The sequence below is a fragment of the Notechis scutatus genome, chromosome 2, assembly GCF_049901735.1.
Source record: "Notechis scutatus isolate UNSWTSFEM ecotype Mainland chromosome 2, rNotScu1.2, whole genome shotgun sequence".
NCBI classification, from domain to species: domain Eukaryota; kingdom Metazoa; phylum Chordata; class Lepidosauria; order Squamata; family Elapidae; genus Notechis; species Notechis scutatus.
In genome coordinates, this window is record NC_142010.1 from 3,644,877 (window position 1) to 3,667,871 (window position 22,995).

The following is a 22,995-nucleotide window of genomic DNA, read 5'->3' on the forward strand; positions in this document are numbered from 1 at the left end:
TTCCTATAACATTAAATCATGACCAAGCAAAGAAAAAATGGCTTTGTGACTTATATCTGTAATATATTAGGAAATGTTGAATGGAGCTTGGTTGATTATTGGGGGATGTTTAGCTGAGACTCAAGTTTGATTATAATTCATCTATCACCATGTTTTCCCACGATAGCAGATTGCATGCTTGTGATTGGGAACAAAATATAAATATGTGTATGCATAAAAATTAGCACTTGAAAGATAGAAGCATGTTAATATTGAAATAAAAGATACGTTCTCCTTCAGCCCATTTCAGAACCCTAAAAATATGTCTAATATGTCAACCTCACGAACTTCCGGAGAAGTCATTGGTATCTCTGTTATCTCCTCTGTAATGAACCATGGTGAAATAAACCACGATTAGTATTTCATGTAAATCCAGATAAACATTTGCAAATTAATCTTGAGTTTTGAATCGCTGTTTATTTCCCCTCCCTCAGGATGACGCCCATCGGGGATTAGCGGGGGCGTCGGCTGTGGTGGAAGTTGAAGCAGGCGAAATAGGTAAGTTTTATGGAAGATTAGAAGCTGGGGAAGGTGCTGCTTTCCTCTGCAGCCCTGATTTGAACCCCACTGACTCCAGATCCCTCTTGGGCCCTAAGAGTCTCATGTCTGTCTATGTTTTTTCTCAAGATCCTGAACCTTCCAAAGAGGACTTGGAGGTCTCGTTGGGAACTTTGTCTCCTCGGAAGACCAAAAGCACATTGGGAGGAGTAGGGGATGGCCTCCTGGTCTCCAGCCGAAATGGGGATGATGGAGTCTGGACGCAAGCGACGGGGAGCGGAAAAGAAGGAGGACATATGTCTCCAGAATCAGAAGGCCCCTTGGCTGGCTCAAACCCTAGTCCCACCCCAGGGAGCAAAGGCTTACCTGGTGAGTCGGGAAGGGGATTGGTGACGGAGGAGCATGTTAGTAGGAAGGTTGTTTTCCTTTGTAGAAAAAAAACCAAGGATTCACTGGATGACATTTTGGCAGGATTATGGTGAGGAGACTTGTAAGGCTGTGTGTTGGCTTCCCCAACAGCACGAAGCCAAGTCTTCATCCCGATAAACCCCTTTTATTTAATTTACAATGAATTTCCTCTCCAACAAAGTCCCGGCCAACAGTCTTTCAAGATAGTTCCTAATTACTGATCTTTATCAGGCTTGAAGAGTGGCCAGGCCAAGAGTGGTCAGACACTGCAATACTTGACAAGCGTGCCAGAATGAACTGTCTCTTGCAAAGCTCCCTTTCTGCTCCTCTTTTATTCCCTCTAGAAGGGGCCATTCACCATCCACCTGTGGCTTTACTCCCAAGTCGGCACTTGTTCCTCAGCTGTTCCCTTCTTCTGGCAGCTGTGTGCATGCGCACACTGGGAATAGGCTCTAGCTGTTCTTCTGCCTCACTGATGTCTGACTCCGAAGGCAGCTGATAACTGTCAGACAGTCCTGGATCCATCTCTCCCTCTGACACAGAGCACTTGTCAGAGCCTTCCCCAGCCTCCAGGACTGGCCCATGTTCCTCCCCAACCTCCTCACTGTCCGAATCTGCTGCCAGCTCCACTGTCCCCTGTTGGGCCACAACATTGTGGTCGGGTGACTTCTGTTGAGTGATGATGTGCTATTTTGCATCTCTATTCTCGGGCTGGTGTTTCAACGGATGCCATCTTCCTAGACTGAAAATTGGCTATCGTACATTAAGTTTGTCTTGGACCGGGGGATCCAGATATAAGTCTCCTCTCAGCTGCATGTTTATTAATTAACTTTTATTCATACATATTTAATATTATTTGTGGCCTGAGCCAGCCAGGGAAAGATGGACAATAACACAAGAAATATAGATTGTTGAGGGAAAACCCCAATGTAGTTAATCCAATTGGAAATGTCCGTGATGGATACCTGCATGCAAATCCTCTAGAGCAGAGGTGTCAAACGTTAGCGACATCATGTGACATATCGAGACTTTCCCCCCCTTTGCTAAACCAGACATGGGCGTGGCCAGTGCGTGACGCATCCAGCCCGCGGGTCACCAGTTTGACACCCCTGCTCTAGAGCCAAAGGCTTGTTGAAGAAGACGGATTTTACTGGTCCACAAACTGCAACAAGAGAGGCATGTTGTGTGGAACTGTCCTGTGGCTTTTCTGTCCCTCTCATCTGCCTTCATGTGATCTAGACTGGGTGTCCTAACATCTCATCCCTTTCTCTTCAGGTCATGCTGCCAAGACTTTCCCATCATCCCCCAGTAAAACAGCTGGGCCCAGCCGAGCCAAGATGTCCCTTACCGGGACCAGCAAGTCCCCAACTTCTATGCAGAGTCTGGCTATGCGCTTACTAACGATGCCTGGATCACGTCTTCCAGGTGATTCTGGGTCTCCCACCACAGAAGGCCCAGCCTCAGCTCCAGCCCCAGCGCCAGATTCGGCCCCCACTCCTCCTCCAGCAGTGTCCTCTCCTCCTGCTCAGCCTTCAGCATCAACCACTGAGGAAGTCAAACCCAAAGTTCACCGGGCTCGGAAAACAATGTCAAAGCCCAGCAGCGTACAGGTAGGTTTGCAAATGTAGCTTCTGCCCAGGGAAGGTGATTCAGAAGACCTGTTGGTTGATCGTGTGTGTATCAGTGTTTCTCAGCGTTGGCGGCTTTAAGAAGTGGGGACTTCAACTCCCAGAATTCCCCAGCCAGCTTGCTGACTGAGGAATTCTGGGATATGAAGTACGCACAGCTTTAAAGCTGCCAGGGTTGAGAAGCATTGATGTACGATACTGTTTTGGCTACAAAGAGATGTACCTAGAGACTGGGTTGTCTTTGTTAATGATGATAAGGATAACTTTCAGCAATAATTTCACCAAGGCATTTATTAAACAACTGGGTCCAGAGAAATCCCTACATCAGTGTGCAAGTTAATCAGTGATGGCAAATCTTTACATAATGAAGAACAACTCTTTCGTATCGCTAAAATTGCAAAATCAATTAACATACAAATAATCCCACTTTGCCATTAGGCTGTATAATGATTGTACATCTTATCCCCCCCCCCCCCGATTAACCCCCCCCCCCGCTGGTGAGCAGCGGATCGGACCATGGATTCTGCGTCAACAGCCTCAACCGCCGCCATGGTTCCCGTGTAAAGGCGCCCCCCCCCCTTGGAGGCTGCGGGCAAAAAGTGTCTTCCCTACTGAATTTGATTTTTATCCCGCCTTTATCTATATATATATAGATATAGATATAGATATAGATAAAGGCGGGATTTTATATATATATATATATATATATATATATATATATATATATATATATATATATATATATATATATATATATATATATATATATATATATTTGTTTTCTGAGGTTCTCATGGGTATTTGTATGTGGATCTTTGGTTATTCGGGTTTTCTCCCGTAAGATTCTCCGCCGCGTTGCCTAGATACTTTGAATCTTACGCGGGAGAAAACCGAATAACCAAAGATCCATATATATATATATATATATATATATATATATATATATATATATATATATATATATATATATATATATATATATATATATATATATATATATATATAAATATATATATATATATAAAAGTGAAATACCACTCATGCATCATCACAAAATCTCCAGAACCGTAAAGCCTACAAACTTGACATTTGGCATGTATGTTCCTCTTGGCTTCTAGGTGCTCACTAAGAAAGGATTTTCAAAACGACCATCAGAGCATTAGTATTTCCTATATTATTATTAGTATGCTCTGATGCTAGGGACTTCTACTCCCCCTTCCCACCTGAAAAGAAATCTGTTCCAAATGCAAAACACAAGCAGAGGAGAGGAGTTTCAGTTTCAGTTTTAGTTTCACAGCACCAAGCAGCTTTAGTACAGAACAGTTGAGTTAAGCCACGCCCAGGCTCCTTGCTGTCTCCTTGTTCACACAGCAAATACTGTTTCAGTTTTCCAAACAGCCCTCAACTCTCTCACACGCTGACAGGACGCTAGCCAGATGAATACCGATGGGTGCTGGTTAGGCAGAACAGAATTTTTTTCCCCTTATTTTCCTCCCCAAAAACTAAGTCCGATCACATAGTTTCGTAGCAAAGCACAGGTATCCAGCTAGTTATTTTATAAGTAATTCAAGGTGGTGATCATATCTAATACTCCTTCCATCTCCTTTTTTGCCACCCACAATAACTTGTGGGTTGAGTAAGTTGGGCTGAAAGAGAATTTCTGCTCCAAAATCACCCAACTGGCTTTCATGCCTAAGGTAGGAACTAGAACTCACAGTTCCCTGGTTTCTAGGCCAGCACCTTAATTATTATACCAAGCCGACTATTCCCACAAATCACCAAGAAATGCTTTTCAGGGTGTAAATACTTCTTTTGTCTAGTCAGTTTGGTGGTTTATGCCCTTGAGGCCATCACAGTACTTCTTGCAGGACGAAAATGGCATGTGTGTTTCCCCAAATGGGGAACTCACAATTGTTTCCTCCAACAACCGATAGCACAACTGGGAGAACTAGTAGTGCAACTTAACGTTAATGTATATCTGATCAAAAGCCATTTTGGGAGGCTCCTTATCTGTCCATGTAACCTAATTGTGACATGGCTGCACATCAAGACACATTTCTTCATTTCTTTTTCCTAACCCTTCTCGAAACTCAAATACCTAATAGTATTTCCTCAGTGAATATTGGATTTCTTTTTATAAATATATATATAGCACCAACAAAATTACAGTCGCTTTTGATGCTCAAGAATGACTAATTTTTAAGGGGGAGAGAAATAGATCATCTGGTTTGGGATCTTTTTACATGGTATCTTCCATCTGGGAAGATTGACTTGATTTCCATTACCCTAAATGGCCACTCTAGAGTAATGGGCATGATAGTCCAACATATTTGGTAGTGGGCTGGAGAAGCTGGCAAACTGACTGGGGAATTCTGGGAATTGAAGTCCACTTCTCTTAAAGTGGCCAAGGTTGAAAAACACTGATATAGTCCCAAACAGGAATTTTGAATTGTTTTTCTAAACAGCTGCAAAATTCTATTCTGTGAAATATTTGGGCTTGCATGATGAACTTTTTTGTGTTACTGCCCCACGTGAGATTTCTGCTAATATCAATTGATGCTTTTTAAGAGGCAACTGGGCTTTCTGGTTTTTCTTTGAAGACGTTTCATTTCTCATCCGAGAAGCTTCTTCAGTTCTGACTGGATGATGGGGAATGGATGGATTTATACTCCTTGAGGCCAACGACTCTCTAAAACTGGGGTGTCAAACTCGTGGCCTGCAGGCCAGATGTGTCACATGCTGGCCACGCCCACACCCTGTTTAGCAAAGGGGGGAAAGTCCCAATATGTCATGTGACGCCACTGTGATGACATGAGTTTGACATCCCTACTGTCAGTTTTGGAAGCCATATTAGCACCAGACATAGCTTCCACATGGCCACATTCTTGAGCCTGGGAAAATGGGAGGGGGGAATTTCTTGGAATGTATGTGGTTAGACATAATAGCATTCTTCTCCTAAGTCAAGGTCGTGTTATTTCTGCACCTGGGTGAGGGAAAGTCTCAAGTTTGGACGGATGGTGATTGGGGCATGTGATGCGATGATGGGTGCAGGGGGTGGATTTTGTAGTTTTTACTTATTGCAAGGAAACCCAGAACTTTCAGAGTCGGGATTTCCCAGATGTGCCAGTTTACTACTCTAATAAAAAGAACTTTGGAGAGGATGTCTGTCTCGGAGTTATTTGTTGGAATGGAGGTTTTCTGGAATGCTGACACCTGCTCTAAAAGAATGCCAATGACCAACTGTCTGCAAAGAGTATAAATCCTTTCATTCCCCACCATCCAGTCAGAGCTGAAGAAGCTTCTTGGATGAGAAGCAAAACGTCTTCAGAGAAAAAACAGAAAGTCCAGTTGCTTCCTGAAATAAACACCTTTGGGACAACCATGACCTGGATGACTGAGAAGCTCCATAGATAATTGATAGGGCTATATCTAAAATAAAATGAAATGTTGACTGTATGGATGATCGGCTTTCCTTTCCTCCTTCCCCCAAGGTGCCTGAAAAGAGAGTCTCGGAGATGTTGCATTTCCGTGTCTCAGATGACTTGAGAAGCATTTTAGAACCAGGTATGGAGGCCGTAGATTTAGAAGGGTGACTGGGCTGTTACGGAAATATATTTGGGACTAAAGGCTTTGGCTAGAGCAGATTACTCAACCTAGTCTTCTACTCCTGCTGGAGATTCTGGGAGTTGTAGTCCTATCACCAGGGGAGGGAGGGGGTTAAGTCTACTGGATTCTAATTTCACTCTTTTTTTTCTTCTCTTTCTAAAGAAGAACCCGCGAAGCACAGGAAATACGATTACATGGCAGATGCGTTGCACAAGAGGATTCCCCTCTCGCTTCAGCGCTCGAGTCCCAGAGCTACCACAGAGGTGCATCTCCTCCTTTGAAAGGCTTAATGGGTCTCCATTAAGGACTGAGGCTTGAAGGTTGAGTTTAGGCACAGTTCGTCGAGTCAGATGAGTCAGAGGAGATGGAGAGGGTGCCTGAGTTACCATCAGGGCCTGCGGAGCAGGAGGTCTCAGAACCAGATGCAGAGCAGGGCCTATCTACTCATGCTCAGGTGGAGAGGTAGCCGTTTTCAGGGCCTAAGCTGAGTGGGGGAGAGGAACAGCTGGCCCCTGTCCCAGATGCATATATGTGCAGAAAGCACAGCAACACAGGGCTGAGGGTGGGGTGGGATTCAAATTTCTTAATAACCAGTTCTGTGGGCATGGCCTAATTTGTCGGTGTGGCTTGGTGGTCATGTGACTGTGTGGGTGTGGCGTGTATGTAAATATTGTAAATATTTATGTAAATATTGAATGAATATATATATATATATATATATATATATATATATGTGTGTGTGTGTGTGTGTGTGTGTGTTTTCTGAGGTTCTTGCGGGTATTTGTATGTGGATCTTTGGTTATTCGGGTTTTCTCCCGCGTAAGATTTCTCCTGCGAATCTTACGCGGGAGAAAACCCGAATAACCAAAGATACACACACACACACACACACACACATATATATATATATATATATATATATATATATATATATATATATATATATATATATATATATATATATATATATAAAAAACAACTTTCACCCAAAATCAGGCAAATCAGATTGAGTTGCTTGCAGAATCACAGATTCACTCAGAGATCTACCTTTCTGCCATCTGCTGCCTGAGTCTGCACTGAAAAATAGAAGCTTCAATCCTAAGGAAGGTTCAGCTCTGCTCTCAGGCCACTTCTCCCCAACCCCCTGAATACCACCCCTGACTGGGCCTCAAGGATGCCTCCCGGGCGAAGGCAAAGCAGTACAACAGCAATTTAGATTAGCTAGAAAGCAGAAATCCAACAGGAGGGGAGGGGAGGGGCCAGCCAGTGGCGCGATTTGCCGGTTCTCCGAACTGCACAGAATCGTAACAACCGGTTCTATAGAACTGGTCCGAACTAGTAGAATCCCACCCTTGGCTGAGGGCTAGCTATCCGTTAACAAGCCCGTCCCTGGCTGGGATATAAGGAGGAGGGGTTTGGGAGGCATGGTTGTCGGAGACGACCATTCATGCTCCAGAAGAGTTCCCTCCAGTGGATTCCTTGCAGGATGTCCTTGCCACTAACCAGATTGGTGATGACTCTTTGTGAAGTGCTAACTGAGGCTTCCTGAGGGGAATTTAGACACTGTTATGGCTTGGGAATCACCTATGGATGTGTGAATGTCAGTGAATGTCTAAGTGTATTCCTGCCTTTCTAAATAAAAAGGGGTGTTAGGGTTTGGAGATTAACCCCTAGAAGAGTATTGCAGCAGTAGTCAAGCCAGGCAACCAAAGGAGAGCGGAAGGGCCCCAGAGTATACACACACTGAACACAAACACTGTTTGTAGTTTAAATAGTTTTTAATCCAGTTAGAATTTAAGCATTGTCATTCAGTCCATTAAGTCATTCACAGTATTTCCATCCAGTAAGACTCACTAGTATAGTCCAAGTTAAGAGTCCTTGCAATATCTTTATCAGCCGATAAAGATATCTTCTCCTCCTCCGGTTTCACTCTCCAGAGAAACAAACGCTGGATATTCAGTAAACAGTAGCAAACAATAACAGTTCAGTCACAGCACTCACAGTCAGTAATCACAGTTAGTCGCAGCAAGACACAGTAACAGTCAGACAGTAACACACAGTAAGCTTTCCAGCTTCTAATGCTTCCTTATATTGTAACTTCTAACCGCACCCTTAATCGGCTAATTGCCTGCTGCATTGTGCTTAAAGTGATAAGCACTTAAACCATGATATCTAAGTTTTATATATTTATTCACCCAAACCATATTTGGTATCAATGTTATACCCAACATACTCCCCTTTTGGGTGAAATAAATATATAATACCTTACAATCTAATCCCATATTTTTCACAACTCTCCTGGTGCTTACTGGCACCTTGGGCTTTAGTAAAATTATCAGCTAAATTGTCCTCCGACATACAGTACTCTAGCTGAATCATCTTACTTCTTACAGATTGTCTCACGTTTAGGTATCTTAGATCTGTATGCTTGCTCCTTGTTTTTACTCCAATATTTGTGGCCATTTGAATTGCTGCCTGATTATCTTCATGTATAATTATAGGATAATCTACAGTTATACCTATATCAATTAACATTTGTTTATACATTATTAATTCTGTACATAACAGTGATAAACAGGAGAATTCTGCCTCCATAGTAGACAAACTTATATGCTGTTGTCTAATTGACTTCCAGCCTATTAATGTATTACCCAGCATTATGGCTGTTCCTGAAGTCGACTTTCTAGTGTCTCTTTCTGATGCAAAGCTAGCATCTGCATATGCACACAGAATTAAATCACCCTTTGGTTCTAAATACAATGAATAATTCATTGTCTTTTTAAGATATCTTAATATCCTCTTAGCTGCAATCCAGTGTCTTTCACATGGTGCAGAATTGAATCTAGCCAACTGATTCACGCAGTACGATATATCTGGTCTAGACCAATTACTAATATAACTCAAACTACCAATTAAAGATTGATAAATCACCTTATCAAACTCAGGGCTTTGTACATCAGTGTTGCTAAACTCCTGACTCATTGGAGTCTTAGCCGGCTTACAAAGCTCCATCTTGTAATCTTTTAACAATTTGCTTATCTTATCTTCCTGAGATATCTTAAAACCTTTCCGTGTTTTCTTTATATTCAAACCGAGATACTTCTTTATCTCCCTAATTGCTTGATCTTTATTCTCTTTCCTAATGATGCTATTATTTTATTTGCTTCATCATTAGTTTCAGTTATCAATGCAATATCATCTGTGAATAGTAATAATAATGATACTTTCCCATTTGTCTCCCTCTTAAATAGACATGGATCGGCTAAACCAGCTTTAAATCCTATATTGTCTAGTTCCTTTACAATATACTGGTTCCATTCATAGCCTGATTGTTTTAGACCATAGAGGCTTTTCTTTAACAACCAACAATCATTATTATCCTTATTTTCACTTTTAATACCAACAGGTTTTTCATATAAATAATATGTTTTAATGGGCGTGCAAGTAAGCAGTTTCCACATCTAGATGGTTAACTATATAGTTTTTACTAGCTGCCCACACTAAAGCTGCCCTCAAGGTTGCTGCCTTAAGACTAGGTGCAAACACCTCATCATAGTCATTAGCATTCTGCCTAAAACCTTGGGCTACTAACCTTGCCTTATGGATTAAATTACCATCTTTATCTATTTTTACCTTAAATATCCATTTGCAGCCAATGGATTTCTTTCCTACAGGTAATTTGGCATTTTCATACACCTTCATATCTCTTAATGAATTTAGTTCCTTATTCATTGCTGCATACCATTTTTCTTTTTCCTTATTAGGATACTTTTTAATTTCTTCTACAGAATTAGGAACTTGATTAATCTGGCACACTGTGTTAGCCTGGTACCTATCAGGCGGTCTAGATATACGTGTAGTTCTTCTGGGAATTACAGGGCTTACAGGAGGACTTTGTTGAACTACTACCTGTTCATCTTCCTCATCCTGTTCAGCTATTGAATCTGTTTCTTCCTTTATGGGCACTATTTCATCCTGTATTTGTCTCTTTACTTTATTTTTAAATTTACAGGGATAACTAATGGGATTTCTATAGGATTCAATAATTACATCTTTATTGGCATCCTGTTCTAATTTCTCCCATCCTTCATGTTCTAGAAATTGGGCACTAGCACTACATAACACTTTAGATGTGCCTTTCTCCCAAAATCTATATGCCCTATGGTTTGCCTGATAACCAACGAAGAAAAATCTTTTAGCTCTATGTTGCCCTTTTTTTTCTGAGTTGTGCAGGAATATGCACCCATGCTGGTGCACCAAATGTGTGCAGGTAACTTAGATCAGGTTTCCTGCCATGCCATCTGGTGAATGGAATTTCACCTGTTGTTGTATTAACAACGTTGTTCAATATGTTATTAGCACACATTGTAGCCTCCCCCACAAAGAATCAGGTAACCCAGAATCATTTAACATTGTTCTAACCATTGCCTGTAGTGTTTGGCCTCTTCTTTCAATAAAAGCATTATGTTCTGGCCTGTATGGAGCAGACTTCTTATGCTCTATTCCAGCTACCTTAAGTCTGTTCTGGAATTTGTTATTAACAAATTCCGTGCCATTATCTGTCACCAGGGTTATCAGTTGTCGTTTAGACTTTCTTTCAGCAAACCTAAGCCAATTGAAAAATGTTGATATGTTTCAGTTTTGCTTTTCATTAAATAGCAAAACCCATATCTAGAATAATGGTCCATAATGCTCAGTATATATCTAGCACCCCCATACTGGGTTTCTTTGGACCTATTATGTCTGCAAATACTATTTCTAAAGGTTCTTTTGTTTTGAAACCATTTAGCCTATTTGCAGGCAATACCTTGCTCTTATCTTCACAGCAAACATTACAACGTAAATATTTTCACAAGGTTTTAACCTTATTCCTTCAGATAACTCAACTGTACGTTTTAGCATTTTAAAATTTACATGCCCCAAACGCCTATGCAATAAATGGATACATTCTTCATGAGGCTTTATATTATTAAATACAGTTTGAGCCTCCCCTTTCTTACTATTATCTAATACATATAATGTTCCATTTAAAGCTGCAGTTACCCTTTTGTTATCTTTTCAATTATGCAATTATTATCCTTAAAAGTAATTACATAACCTAATTTATCTAATACCCTTACTGAAAGCAAATTAAACTTTAGTTGCGGTACATACAACATTTTTATATCCTGGTTTATGTACGGACAACGTGCAAAACCTTGACCTTTCGCTTTCAGGTTCCAGCCGTTAGGAAGAGATATATGTTGAGAACTTGTAGACATTTTTATAAATTTTGTCTTATCTCTTGTGATGCAGTGGGATGCGCCACTGTCAACCACCCATAAATTATTCTTCACATCAGAGTTGCTAAACGTGGCTAGTTCAAATGCTTTCTTTGGCTTTTTTATATTCTGGCTTTTTCTCTTTTTGCAGAATCTTGCCAAATGTCCTCTGCCTCCACAATTAAAACACTTTTTAATTGTGTATGCTGTTGAAGATAAATTCTCTTCTTCCAGGTGCTTTACTTTGCTTTGCTGGTTTCTTTCAAGCTTTGAAGATAATTTCTCTTCTTTCTTATCTTCTCTCAGCTCGTCACGCTCACGCCTTCTTCTGGCTTCTTCTAGTAGCCTGCCTGTAATCTCGGTTAATGAGAGGCTTTCTTTTGGCAATACCTCTAATGAAGTCACATAGTCATCATAGCTTTGATCTAATGAAGATAATATTATGTAGACTTGTTGCAGTTCATTAAATATAAGCTCTTTTTCTTGCAAATCTTGAAAAATGCTCTTCATACAGTTTAAATGAACTAACATATCTCCATTCCTCTGAAGATGCGTTCAAAAAGCTTCCGTGTAAGATTTATATGTGCTCCTACACTGTCCCGAACATAAATCTTCCTGAGGTTCTCCCAGCAGTTTGCAGCATTTTCTTCTCCACGAATATGGACAAGCTGCTGATCACAGAGAGTCAGTCCTATGATGCATAAAGCCTGCTCATTCTTCAGTTTAAAGTCTTGTAACTTTTCTTTATCATCATCATTAGCAGGATCCCAGCTACTCACATCTGGTGGGTTTGCTATAATGTCCCACAAACCTTCTCTGCGTAGAAAGTAAACTACATTTCATTGACCATGAAACATAGTTTGTTCCATCCAGCCTGGATATCATGGACAGTTGTGACAAATTTACTTGTGCCATTACTCTTCAGATATTTTGACTATTTTAAACTAATTAAAACAGTTTGTTTTTACAGTAATGTGCAACTCACACCAACTCTCTCTGCTATATCCTGGTTAGTTAGACTATGCTGCTGGGCCCATAACCATTGTTAGGGTTTGGAGATTAACCCCTAGAAGAGTATTGCAGCAGTAGTCAAGCCAGGCAACCAAAGGAGAGCGGAAGGGCCCCAGAGTATACACACACTGAACACAAACACTGTTTGTAGTTTAAATAGTTTTTAATCCAGTTAGAATTTAAGCATTGTCATTCAGTCCATTAAGTCATTCACAGTATTTCCATCCAGTAAGACTCACTAGTATAGTCCAAGTTAAGAGTCCTTGCAATATCTTTATCAGCCGATAAAGATATCTTCTCCTCCTCCGGTTTCACTCTCCAGAGAAACAAACGCTGGATATTCAGTAAACAGTAGCAAACAATAACAGTTCAGTCACAGCACTCACAGTCAGTAATCACAGTTAGTCGCAGCAAGACACAGTAACAGTCAGACAGTAACACACAGTAAGCTTTCCAGCTTCTAATGCTTCCTTATATTGTAACTTCTAACCGCACCCTTAATCGGCTAATTGCCTGCTGCATTGTGCTTAAAGTGATAAGCACTTAAACCATGATATCTAAGTTTTATATATTTATTCACCCAAACCATATTTGGTATCAATGTTATACCCAACAAGGGGTTTCTCCTCACGAGTAGCCCTATTGAGTGAGGCTCCTGAAGTCTGGATTGGAACAGGGACCACCTTTTTTGATTAAAAAAACTTATTTGCATGAATGATGATGAGTTTCAAGCTGTGAGTTCATTGAGTAAGGAACAGAAGCCACCAGGAAGGATGAGAGAAAATATATATTTTTAAGTTGGATGCACAGATGCATCCCAGGGAAAATGCAGGAAAAGTTATCAGCAGATCCGGGTATTCAAATTGTCTAAGGAAGGCCCTGATAGTAACTGGGAAAGTGAGTCCTGCTGATAATACAGGCAGTCCTCGACTTACAACGGTTCATTTAGAGACCGTTCAAAGTTAACAATGGCACGGGAAAAAAGGGACTTATGAATATTATTCAGACTTAAGACTTTGCAGCATCCCCATGGTCATGTGATCAGTATTCCATCGCTTAGCAACCGACTCATATTTATGACGGTTGTAGTGTCCTGGGGACATTTGGGGCCATGACAAGCAAAGTCAATGGGGAAGGCAGAATCACTGAACCACCATGTTACTCACTTAGCAACTGCAGTGATTCACTTAACAATGGCAAGAAAGGTCGTAAAATGGAGCAAATCTCACTTTAACAAGGGTCTCGCTTAGCAACATTTTTTTTTTAGCTCAATTGCAGTCATATGTCGAGGACTATACGTCTCTGTAGCTAGAATGGCTTATTTTATTTGTAAGTGGTTGAACATTTAAAATAAACACACTGTCCTGTGAAACAAAATTGGATTCCTGGCAGGAGAATTCTGGGAATTGAAGTCTACCCATCTTAAAGTTGAAGTCCACCCATCTTCAGTTCTGGGAGTTGAAGTCCACCCATCTTAAAAGTCAATTTTGAGTTTGAATAACGTTTTCGAAGTTGTTCTGAAGGAGGAAAAACAAAACAAAAACCTCATGTCTTTATTTTGCATGACTTCGATGCCAGCCTTTGAGAAGCGACTCCTAGGGTAGAAAAACCGAAAGCAATCTCCTCCTTCCTCAGTAACCTTAAACTGTAGTCTTTAGCAACCCCACACCTCACGTCAAAATAATCCTTCACCGGGTTTTAATGAAAGCCCATCCTTTCCCATAGATCACCGTGACGGAGGAGATGACGGCTCCTGCTACGGCTTCGCAGGATGATGGAGGCCAAGAATGGGAGACGGAAGTGGGGGATGACTTCAGCCTCTTCTACGACAGCTACTCTGTGGATGGCCACATCGATTCGGACAGCAAGGTGTGAAGACTAAGATGGTGGACGTCTGAGACTTTTAGCCAGTGTTTCTCGACCTTGGCGAGTTGAAGATGGGTGGACTTCAACTCCCAGAACTCCCCAGTCAGCCATGCTGGCTAGGGAATTCTGGGAGTTGAAGTCCACCCATCTTCAACTCGCCAAAGTTCTGAAACACTTTATTAATCCCTTTAAGACTCGTTCAAGGAGTGCAGGATGGTGCAATTTACTAAAAAAAATATAATTAACCCCTTTTTCGCAGCTACCAGAATCCTGCTGTTGTAACCCAACCCAGGATGCTGAGGCTTCTCTTGGAGTTGGGAGGTGCCCTTTAAATTTCCCAGAATGCTGGTGTTAAAGGCATTGTAGAAGAATTAAAATGGTTCCCGTTGCCCATTGGGATAACTCATGCTTCCTCTCTAGTTAAACAAGGCCTTCCTTTATCTTGTGGTTTTTCACACAGCCAGATGTTCAGACTGGATTTGGTATTTTTGTCCGCCTATTGAGTCCTTCCCAAGGACCTAGGATAGGCAGATGTGGATGTTTGATGATGTTACAGATATCGTCGCTGGCTGTAAGCTCTTCATATTTATTATTATTATTATGAGATTTATATTGTGCCTTTCATGCCATTCCAGTTGGTGCATCCACCTCCTATTTTCCCCACAACAACAACAACTATGTGAAGTTGTTGGCTTGAGCGAAAGACACTGGCCCCAAATCGGCCAGCTGCCTTTTGTGCATCAGGGAATACAAGAAATCACGGCCTCCCAATTGTCAGGTTCCGATGTCTCACGTAAAGAAAAACCAGCAACACAGGTCGATGTGATAATGTCTATCTGGAAACACAGACCTGGCACAAAGCGACCAACCAGAAAGGAATGGCGGCACACATGGGGCAGCTCCGTACATAGCCCTCCAGGAATCAAAGTTTGTGCTACCGTGATTACTTCACCCCTTATATTGTGCTCCACCACCACCCCATGTTACACCCTTCCCCTCCCATTGATTGCTTATGCCAAAATGGCCGCCACAGTCCAGCCACACCCCCAGCCACCCATCCCGGCTTATCATGCCCTGCCTCTATCTTCCAGCTGCGATCTGACAATCAGCTGTTTTCCTGCGGTCCGACATTCAGCTGTTCCTCCATGAGCTGACAATCAGCTAGGTAAAGCCCGGGCTTCTGCTAGCGAGCCGGTAGCCCCGTGAATGCAGGATCCATGCAATACAGGACGCAGGCATGCATCTGGAACACCATCCTAGCTGGCGGCTCCTTCCTACCAGGAAGGCTGCCCGGTGTGGCTGTTGATGCCCATGCGCATGCGTTCCAGCTGGCCACTCCTCCCCCACCCGAATGGTGGCCCCAGGCCATCTGGCGGTCCGGAGCTGACCCCAGTTTCTAGTCCAACACTTGAACTGATAGATCAAACTGTAGTAACAGCAATAGCACTTGTGGCATTTAATGAGCGGATATTCCTTTAGGAAAACAGCTGGTTAAGTATACCTTCAGAATATTTATCAGGGAAAGCATATTCCAGATTTTCTTTGGTACTTACCTAGGAAGTTCCATCAAGATAAGAAGCCCTGATAGGAAGTCTGGTTGGAATTGAAAGCAGGACTTCCAATTTTAGGTTTTTTTTCCCCCTCCTCATCTTTTAATTACTTCATTTATTTTGATTATAGTCTGATGCAGATGTTACTGGAGAACATATGAGTGAGGAAGAGGAAGAAGAAGAAGAGGAGGAAGAAGAGGAAGAAGAGGAGGACGAAGATGAAGAAGATGAAGATGAAGACGATGAGGAAGAGTCGGGAAATATCTCTGATAGGGTGAGTTGACCCTCATCTTGATTGGATAAGGATTTATTCTCGGCGACCCCGCAGTTTATTTATTTGTAAGATTTCTGTTAATCACTTCATATAGTTCAGATCTGTTCGCTTTAATGCACAGAGGTTAATATTTTGATACGTTGCAGCCCATTTGGTTTAGAGCAGGGGTCGCCAACCTTTTGGACCTCAGGGACCACCAAACTCATAATTTTAGATCCCAGGGACCACTCACTGGTTCTGTGGCTGTAGCCTAATTTGTGGGTGTGGCTTGGTGGTACTGTGACTGGCTGGGCATGGCTTGTATGTAAATATTATAAATATTTGATTTTTTTATAAAAAAAGAGCAACTTTTACCCAAAATCAGGTAAAGCATGTAGGCAGATTGAGTTGCTCACAGCATCACAGATTCATTCAGAGATCTATCTATCTGCCATCAGCTAGCTCAGTCTATCACATAAAATTTGCTTGCAAGCAAACTCACAAAATTAACTCACAACACACCATGCATGTAAATACTGAATTTTTATTTTTTTAAAAAGAGCAACTTTTACCCAAAATCAGGCAAAGCAGGCAGATTGAGTTGCTCACAGAATCATTCAGTGATCTATCTATCTGCCATCGGCTAGCTCAGTCTCTCCAATTTGCTTGCCGTGAGTCTGCACTGAATTTGCTTGCAAGCAAAACTTCAGTCCTAAGAGAGGTTCGGCTGTGCTTAAAAGCAGAGCCAAAGATCTAAAGACTAGCTAGAAAGCAAGAAATCCAACCATTTTCTGCTTCCTAGCTAATCTAAATCTCCCAGCACAGCAGGGACCACCAAACTGATGGTCGGAAAAAGGAAAAATAGCAGGCAAGTTTGCCGGGTAAGGAGTGAGTGGGCGGGGAGGGTTCTCGCGGGCCATGTGGGCGGCGCAGCCTTGTGTTTCTGCGCAGCCTGGATTAATTGCTTTGGGGGGTTGTTCTGGGGGTGAGATTTCTCTGCGGCCCACCAAAATTTTCTCATGGCCCACTGGTTGGCAACCACTGGTTTAGAGGCCTCTTGTTTTACATTAGTGTTACAATTAGTTGCAGCATCTAATCCTGTCAATTGCTATTTGGTTTTACATTTACCATGTTTAGTTACAAACAGATAAGTATTGCTTTTGTTCTTCGTTGCGAAGTCGTGTCCGACCCATCGTGACCCCATGGACAACGTTCCTCCAGGCCTTCCTGTCCTCTACCATCTGCTGGAGTCCATCTAAGCTCACGCCGACTGCTTCAGTGACTCCATCCAGCCACCTCATTCGTCCCCTGTTCTTTCCACTAATTACGTCCCCTCTGCCGTCCCCTGTTCTGACCCAACCGGGTTCCCAAGGAGCAAAAATAGACAAAGGCAGCGGCTCCCACCTTTTAAGGTTTAATAACGAATTCTGTTCTGAAGGTTGCTTTCCACTAATTAGCTCCGACAAGAAAGAGCCTTGCCAAGTTGTTTGTCAAGGCTGCCAAAAACCCAGAGATAAGAACTAATTTACAACATTCTCCAAACACTGAACTAAGACGTCCACCAGTTGAGCTTAAGAGCTTCTTTGCTGTCTGCAAAGAACGCTTTTTTCAAACCTGGCTTTTATCTTCTTGAGGGAAGGGCCATTACCTTGCAGCCTTACTCCCGAGTCGCCTGTGCCGCTGTAATTGTTCTTTCCTCCGAGCAATCCTTCGTGCACGTGCACTTGGCACAGGCTCCTCGGGAACCTCCTCGTCGCTGCTGCCAGCCCCCACAATCTCTGAAGGCAGCAGTCCACTCCCTGATGGTCCTGGCCCTTCATCAGGGTCCTCGCTCTCCTCAGCCATCCGCACCTGCTGCCAGCTAACCACAACATCCCCTTCTTCTGTCGCCCTCAATCTTTCCCAGCATTAGGCTCTTCTCCAGTGAGTCCTTCCTCCTCATTAGATGGCTAAAGTCTTTCAGTTTCATCAGAGCAGTCGGGGTTGATCTCCTCTAGGACTGACCGGATTGATCGCCTTGCAGTCCAAGAGACTCACAGGAGTCTTCTCCATAGTTCAAAGGCCTCAATTCTTTGGCGCTCAGCCTTTCTTACGATCCAACTTTCACAGCCATACATTGCAATTGGGAAAACCATAGCCTTGATTATTCGCACTTTTGTTGGCAGGGTGATATCTCTGCTGATGATAGCAATAATAACAGCACTTAGACTTATATACCACTTCACAGTGCTTTTACAGCCCTCTCTAAAGTGCTTTTTAGTATGCTGTCTAGATTTGCCGTAGCTTTCCTCTCCAGGAGCAAGCATCTTTTAATTTCTTGGCTGCAGTCCCCATCTGCGGTGATAATAAAATCTGTCACTACCTTTATTTCTTCCCCATCAATTTGCCAGGAATTGAGAGGGCCGGATGCCATGATCTTAGTTTTCTTAATGTTGAGTTTCAAGCCAACTTTTGCATTCTCCTTCTTCAACGGAGATTCTTAGTCATCCAAGTCATGGTTGTCCCAAAGGTGGTTTTTTTCAAGAGCCACCTGGACTTTCTGGTTTTCCTTGAAGGTGTTTCACTTCTCATCCAACAAGCTTCTTCAGCTCTGAGTGGATGGAGGAGAATGGAAGGATTTATATTCCTCATGAGGGCAAAGATGAACCTCCAAGTGGTATCAACGACTCTCAGAAAGAATGCTAACGACCAGATGAATATAAATCTTTCCCATCCTCCACTATTCAGTCAGAACTGAAGAAGCTTCTTGGATGAGAAGCGAAATGCCTTCAAGGAAAAACAAAGTCCACTTGCCTTTTGAAAAAAAAAAAAAAAAGCACCTTTGAGATTGCTACTAAACTACCAATTTTGCACTCTGTGGGCCTGAAAGCACAAGACCTGTGTGCAACTTTCAGGCACCAGTTACCCACCTGTGATTTATTGTTCAGTCAAACGTACAGGTAGACCTCGGCTTACGACCACAGTTGTAAATGAAATTTCCGTCACAAAATGAAGTAGTCATTAAGTGAGTCACGCTTGACTTTACACCCATTTTGGCTGCATGGTTAAGCGAATCACTACACCGTTAAGTGAATCACATGGTCAACCTGGCTTCCCCTGTTGTCTTTACTTGTTGGAACCCCATGCCAGGGTCATAAATGATGATCCTAGAGCAGTGGTGGCTAACCTTTTTGGGATCCTGTGCCAAAAATTGTGCGGGCGCTTGCACGCTTGCGCTCACATGCCAGCACCCAGAAGGCAATGCACGCCCCCCCATGCCCCCTATGTATGCATGCACAATTCTCACCCAGCCCCGACGCCCCTTACCTGCACTGTACCTCACAGCTGATTTTTGGCAGGTTTGAGGCCTTTTTCAACCTCCCAAAGGCTTGAGGAAGGCCTCTGCAGGCTTTGCAGGCCGAAAAGTAGCCCTGTTTCGTCACTTCCAGTATTTTAGGAAAAACAGGAAGTGATGAAACTGGGCTACTTTTCGGCCTGCAAAGCCTGCAGAAGCCTTCTTCAAGCCTTTGGGAGGTTGAAAAAGGCCTCAAAGTGGCCGAAAAACAGCTGTGAGGCGCACGCATGTGCAGTGAGGTAAGTTTGCCTGCAGCTCACGTGCCAGCACAAATGGCTGTGCGTGCCACCTGTAGCACGCATGCCATAGGTTCCCCATCACGGTCCTAGAGCGCTGCAACTGTCATATAAATACACGCTGGTTGCCAAGCAACCCATTTTGGTCGTGTGACCTCGAGGGCCCTGTGACAGTCGTAAGCGCAAGGACCAGTCAGAAGTCATTTTTTCAGCACCATCACAACTTTGGTTCTCAAATGAATGGTCATAAGTCGAGGACTGCCTGTCCTTCTAACAGGCTTGTGCAGGTGGCCCTCAACTTACAACAGTTCATTTAGTGACTACTCAAGGTTGCAACGGAGCTGAAAAAAATGGGGACATGACCAGTTTTCACACTTAACGACCGTCGCAGCGTTCCCTCATGGTCACGTTCTCAAAAGTCAGATGTTTGGCAACTGACTCATGTTTATGACGTATTGCAGTGTCCAGGGGACATGGGGGGGGTGTCCCGTTTTGCGACTCTTCTGACCAGCAAAGTCAATGAGGAAATCCAGATTCACTTAACAACCATGTTACTGACTTAACATATCCAGTGCTTCACTTAACAACCGTGGCAGGAAAAGTCGTAAAATGGGGCAAAACTCACTTAACAAATGTTTCATCTAGCAGCAGAAATTTTGGGCTCCGTTGTGGTCGTAACCCGAGGTCTGCCTGTAGTAGATGAGGCTCTGTACCCATTTAAGGCCAAGATGCATAGAGTAGCCATCTGCATGTAGACTCGTTCCAGATTCCTGCTCATCGTTCTCGGGGGGCTCTTCTGTTTTTCTTACCCTCTAGAGCACTGCCTCCAGCTCCAAACGTAAAGCCAGGAAGCGGTGGCGGCACGACAGTCCGTGGATCAAACCATCCCGAAAACGGAAGCGCAAAGAGCCGCATCCCAAGGAAAACAAAGGTGATTTTCTCTCTCAAGGCAACCAAATCAGGAATGCAAAAACGTTTGTTTGTTTGTTTGTTTATCCCTTTGCAATCCTAAATCTACATTATTATTTTTTAGTTTATAATACAAAATACAAAAAAAAAAAAATAGTGGAAAAAATAGGGGAGGGAGAAGGGGAAGGAAAAGGGTAGAAAAGAAAGGAAAAAAGAAAAAAAATGCATTGACCACCCAATCCCTTCGGTGCAGTACAGAGGTGGATATTCAGCAGGTTCTGACCAGTTCTGTAGAACCGGTAGCGGAAATTTGGAGTAGTTCGGAGAACCGGCAAATACCACCTCTGACTGGAGAGTTTACAGTCTCCTTTCCCTGCCACACCCACCAAGCCACACCCACAGAACTGGTAGTAAAAAAAAATTGAATCCCACCACTGCTCCCCACCCCACTAACCTGCTTTCCAGCTCCGTTTTTCTGTTCAGGGCAACAAAAGAAGACCCAGCCAATCAGCTGGGACTCGGGAGGCAGAGAATAGATGGGGGCGGGGCCAGTCAGAGGTGGTATTTGCCGGTTCTCTGAACTACTCAAAGTTTCCACTACCGGTTCTGGTCAGAACCTGTTGAATACCCACCCCTGAAGTCAAGGACTACCTGTAACCAGGACCTTGAATTGTACCCAGAGTCCAAATAGTAAAGCTTGCAAAAGTACACAGGGACCAGGGCTTGTATCAAGTGCACCCTTAACTACTCACACCACTGCACTCTGAACCAGCTGTACAGGCAGTCCTCGGCTTATGACCACAATTGAGCCCCAAATATCTGTGGTGGTATTGAGACATTTTGCTAAGTGAGCTTTGCCCCATTTTACAACCTCTCTTGCCACAGCTGTTAAGTGAATCACTGTGGTTGTTAAGCTGGTCACATGGTTGTTTAGTGAACCTGGCTTGCCCATGGACTTTTCCTGTCAGAAGGCCACCAAAGGTGATCCTATGATCCCAGGGCATTACAACTGTCATAAATACATGCCAGTTGCCAAACATCTGAATGTTGATCACTTGACCATGGGGATGCAGAAAGGGTTGTAAGTGTGAAAAATGGTCATGAGTCACTTTTTTCAGGGCCGTCGTAGCTTTCAACCGTCACTAAACGAATGGTTGTAAGTCAAGGAGTATCTGTAGTACAGGTAGTCCTCGACGTACGACCATAATTGAGTCCAACTGAGTTGCTGAGTGAAACACGTGTTTGCCCCGTCTTATGACCTTCCTTGCCGTCGTTGTTGAGGGAATCACTGCAGTTGTTAACCTAGTATCACAGTTGTTAAGTGGATCTGGCTTCCCCCATGGACTTTTCCTGTCAGACAGTCTCAAAAGGGGATCACGTGACCCTGGGACATGTGACTGACCCATGCTGCAACGGTTGTAAGTGTGAAAAACGGTCGTAAGTCGCTTTTTTTCAGGGCTGCTGTAACTTTGAAATGGTCGCTAAATGAAATGTCGTAAGCTGAGGGCTACCTGTAGCTGTTGGCCTGATCTGAAAATATTTAGGAGGTTACCAAGTCTGAAGGGGCTGCTAGTTTCATTCAGAACCTCCAGAGGAGAAGGCCCTCAAAATCGGAATTACTTAATGGAAAGAAATCAACGGGCATCTGATGGATGTACTTTTTCCTTACTGGAGACATTTTCTTTCTCCATTTCCTTCCTTAGGTCTGAATGGTGACCCGTCAGCCACCCAGAGCGAGTACACGGAGGTGCCTCTTGGCTGCCTGGAGCTGCCCAATGAGGGGGCCCTGTCCCCCAACAATGCCGGTGTGTGCCCACATCCGTCCCTCCTCTTCCTTTGGAGCAATGGGTTCAAGAATTCAAGCCCCGTTGTCTTGGGGGGAGGTGGCGTAGCTTGAAAGTCTCAAGTGTAGAACAGATATTAACAGATAACCAGAGTTGGAAGGGACCTTGTAGGTCATCTAGTCCAACCCCCTCCCTGCCCAAGCAGGAGACCCTACACCATTTCTTACAGATAGGAGCCCAATCTCTTCTTGAAAGGTTTGTGGATATCTTAGTTTCCTTTTTTAAAGGGGAGAATTGTTCACAGCTTTCACTGTACTGTGCAGGTGAGAAATGGGGACTATAAAAAGAAAAGCTATCAAGGCATATCTGACTATATGCGGAGCAGAGGAAAGGGGTACCTTTTGAACATCGCCTCCGTTAAATAATCTCTTTTTTTTTTTTTAACAACGTGGGCTTCCTCCATTGCAACCTCAACAGCAAATCGTTTGTGAATCATTTGTGGCTCATCATTTTTGGACCCATAAGTTGTGCAGAGCCTGCAAGCTCAGGGGAAGGAGCATTGTTGAGAAGGAGGGTGTTGATTTAAGACCCAGAGTTGTGCGATGGGAAGTT

At 43.2% G+C, this 22,995-nt stretch overlaps 1 protein-coding gene across 3 annotated transcripts in view; it reads left to right on the plus strand.

Moving 5' to 3' along the window:
* The window catches only part of EHMT2 (euchromatic histone lysine methyltransferase 2), a 66,434-nt gene that overhangs the window by 9,784 nt on the left and 33,655 nt on the right, over positions 1-22,995 (plus strand). For all 3 annotated transcript variants that reach the window (XM_087952880.1, XM_087952881.1, XM_087952882.1), the window contains exons 2-10: positions 474-537; positions 667-906; positions 2,221-2,555; positions 6,065-6,137; positions 6,342-6,442; positions 14,177-14,320; positions 15,998-16,141; positions 20,507-20,621; positions 22,303-22,404. In XM_087952880.1, coding sequence (XP_087809006.1) covers positions 474-537; positions 667-906; positions 2,221-2,555; positions 6,065-6,137; positions 6,342-6,442; positions 14,177-14,320; positions 15,998-16,141; positions 20,507-20,621; positions 22,303-22,404 — 1,318 coding nt within the window. The remainder of the gene's footprint in view (positions 1-473; positions 538-666; positions 907-2,220; positions 2,556-6,064; positions 6,138-6,341; positions 6,443-14,176; positions 14,321-15,997; positions 16,142-20,506; positions 20,622-22,302; positions 22,405-22,995) is intronic.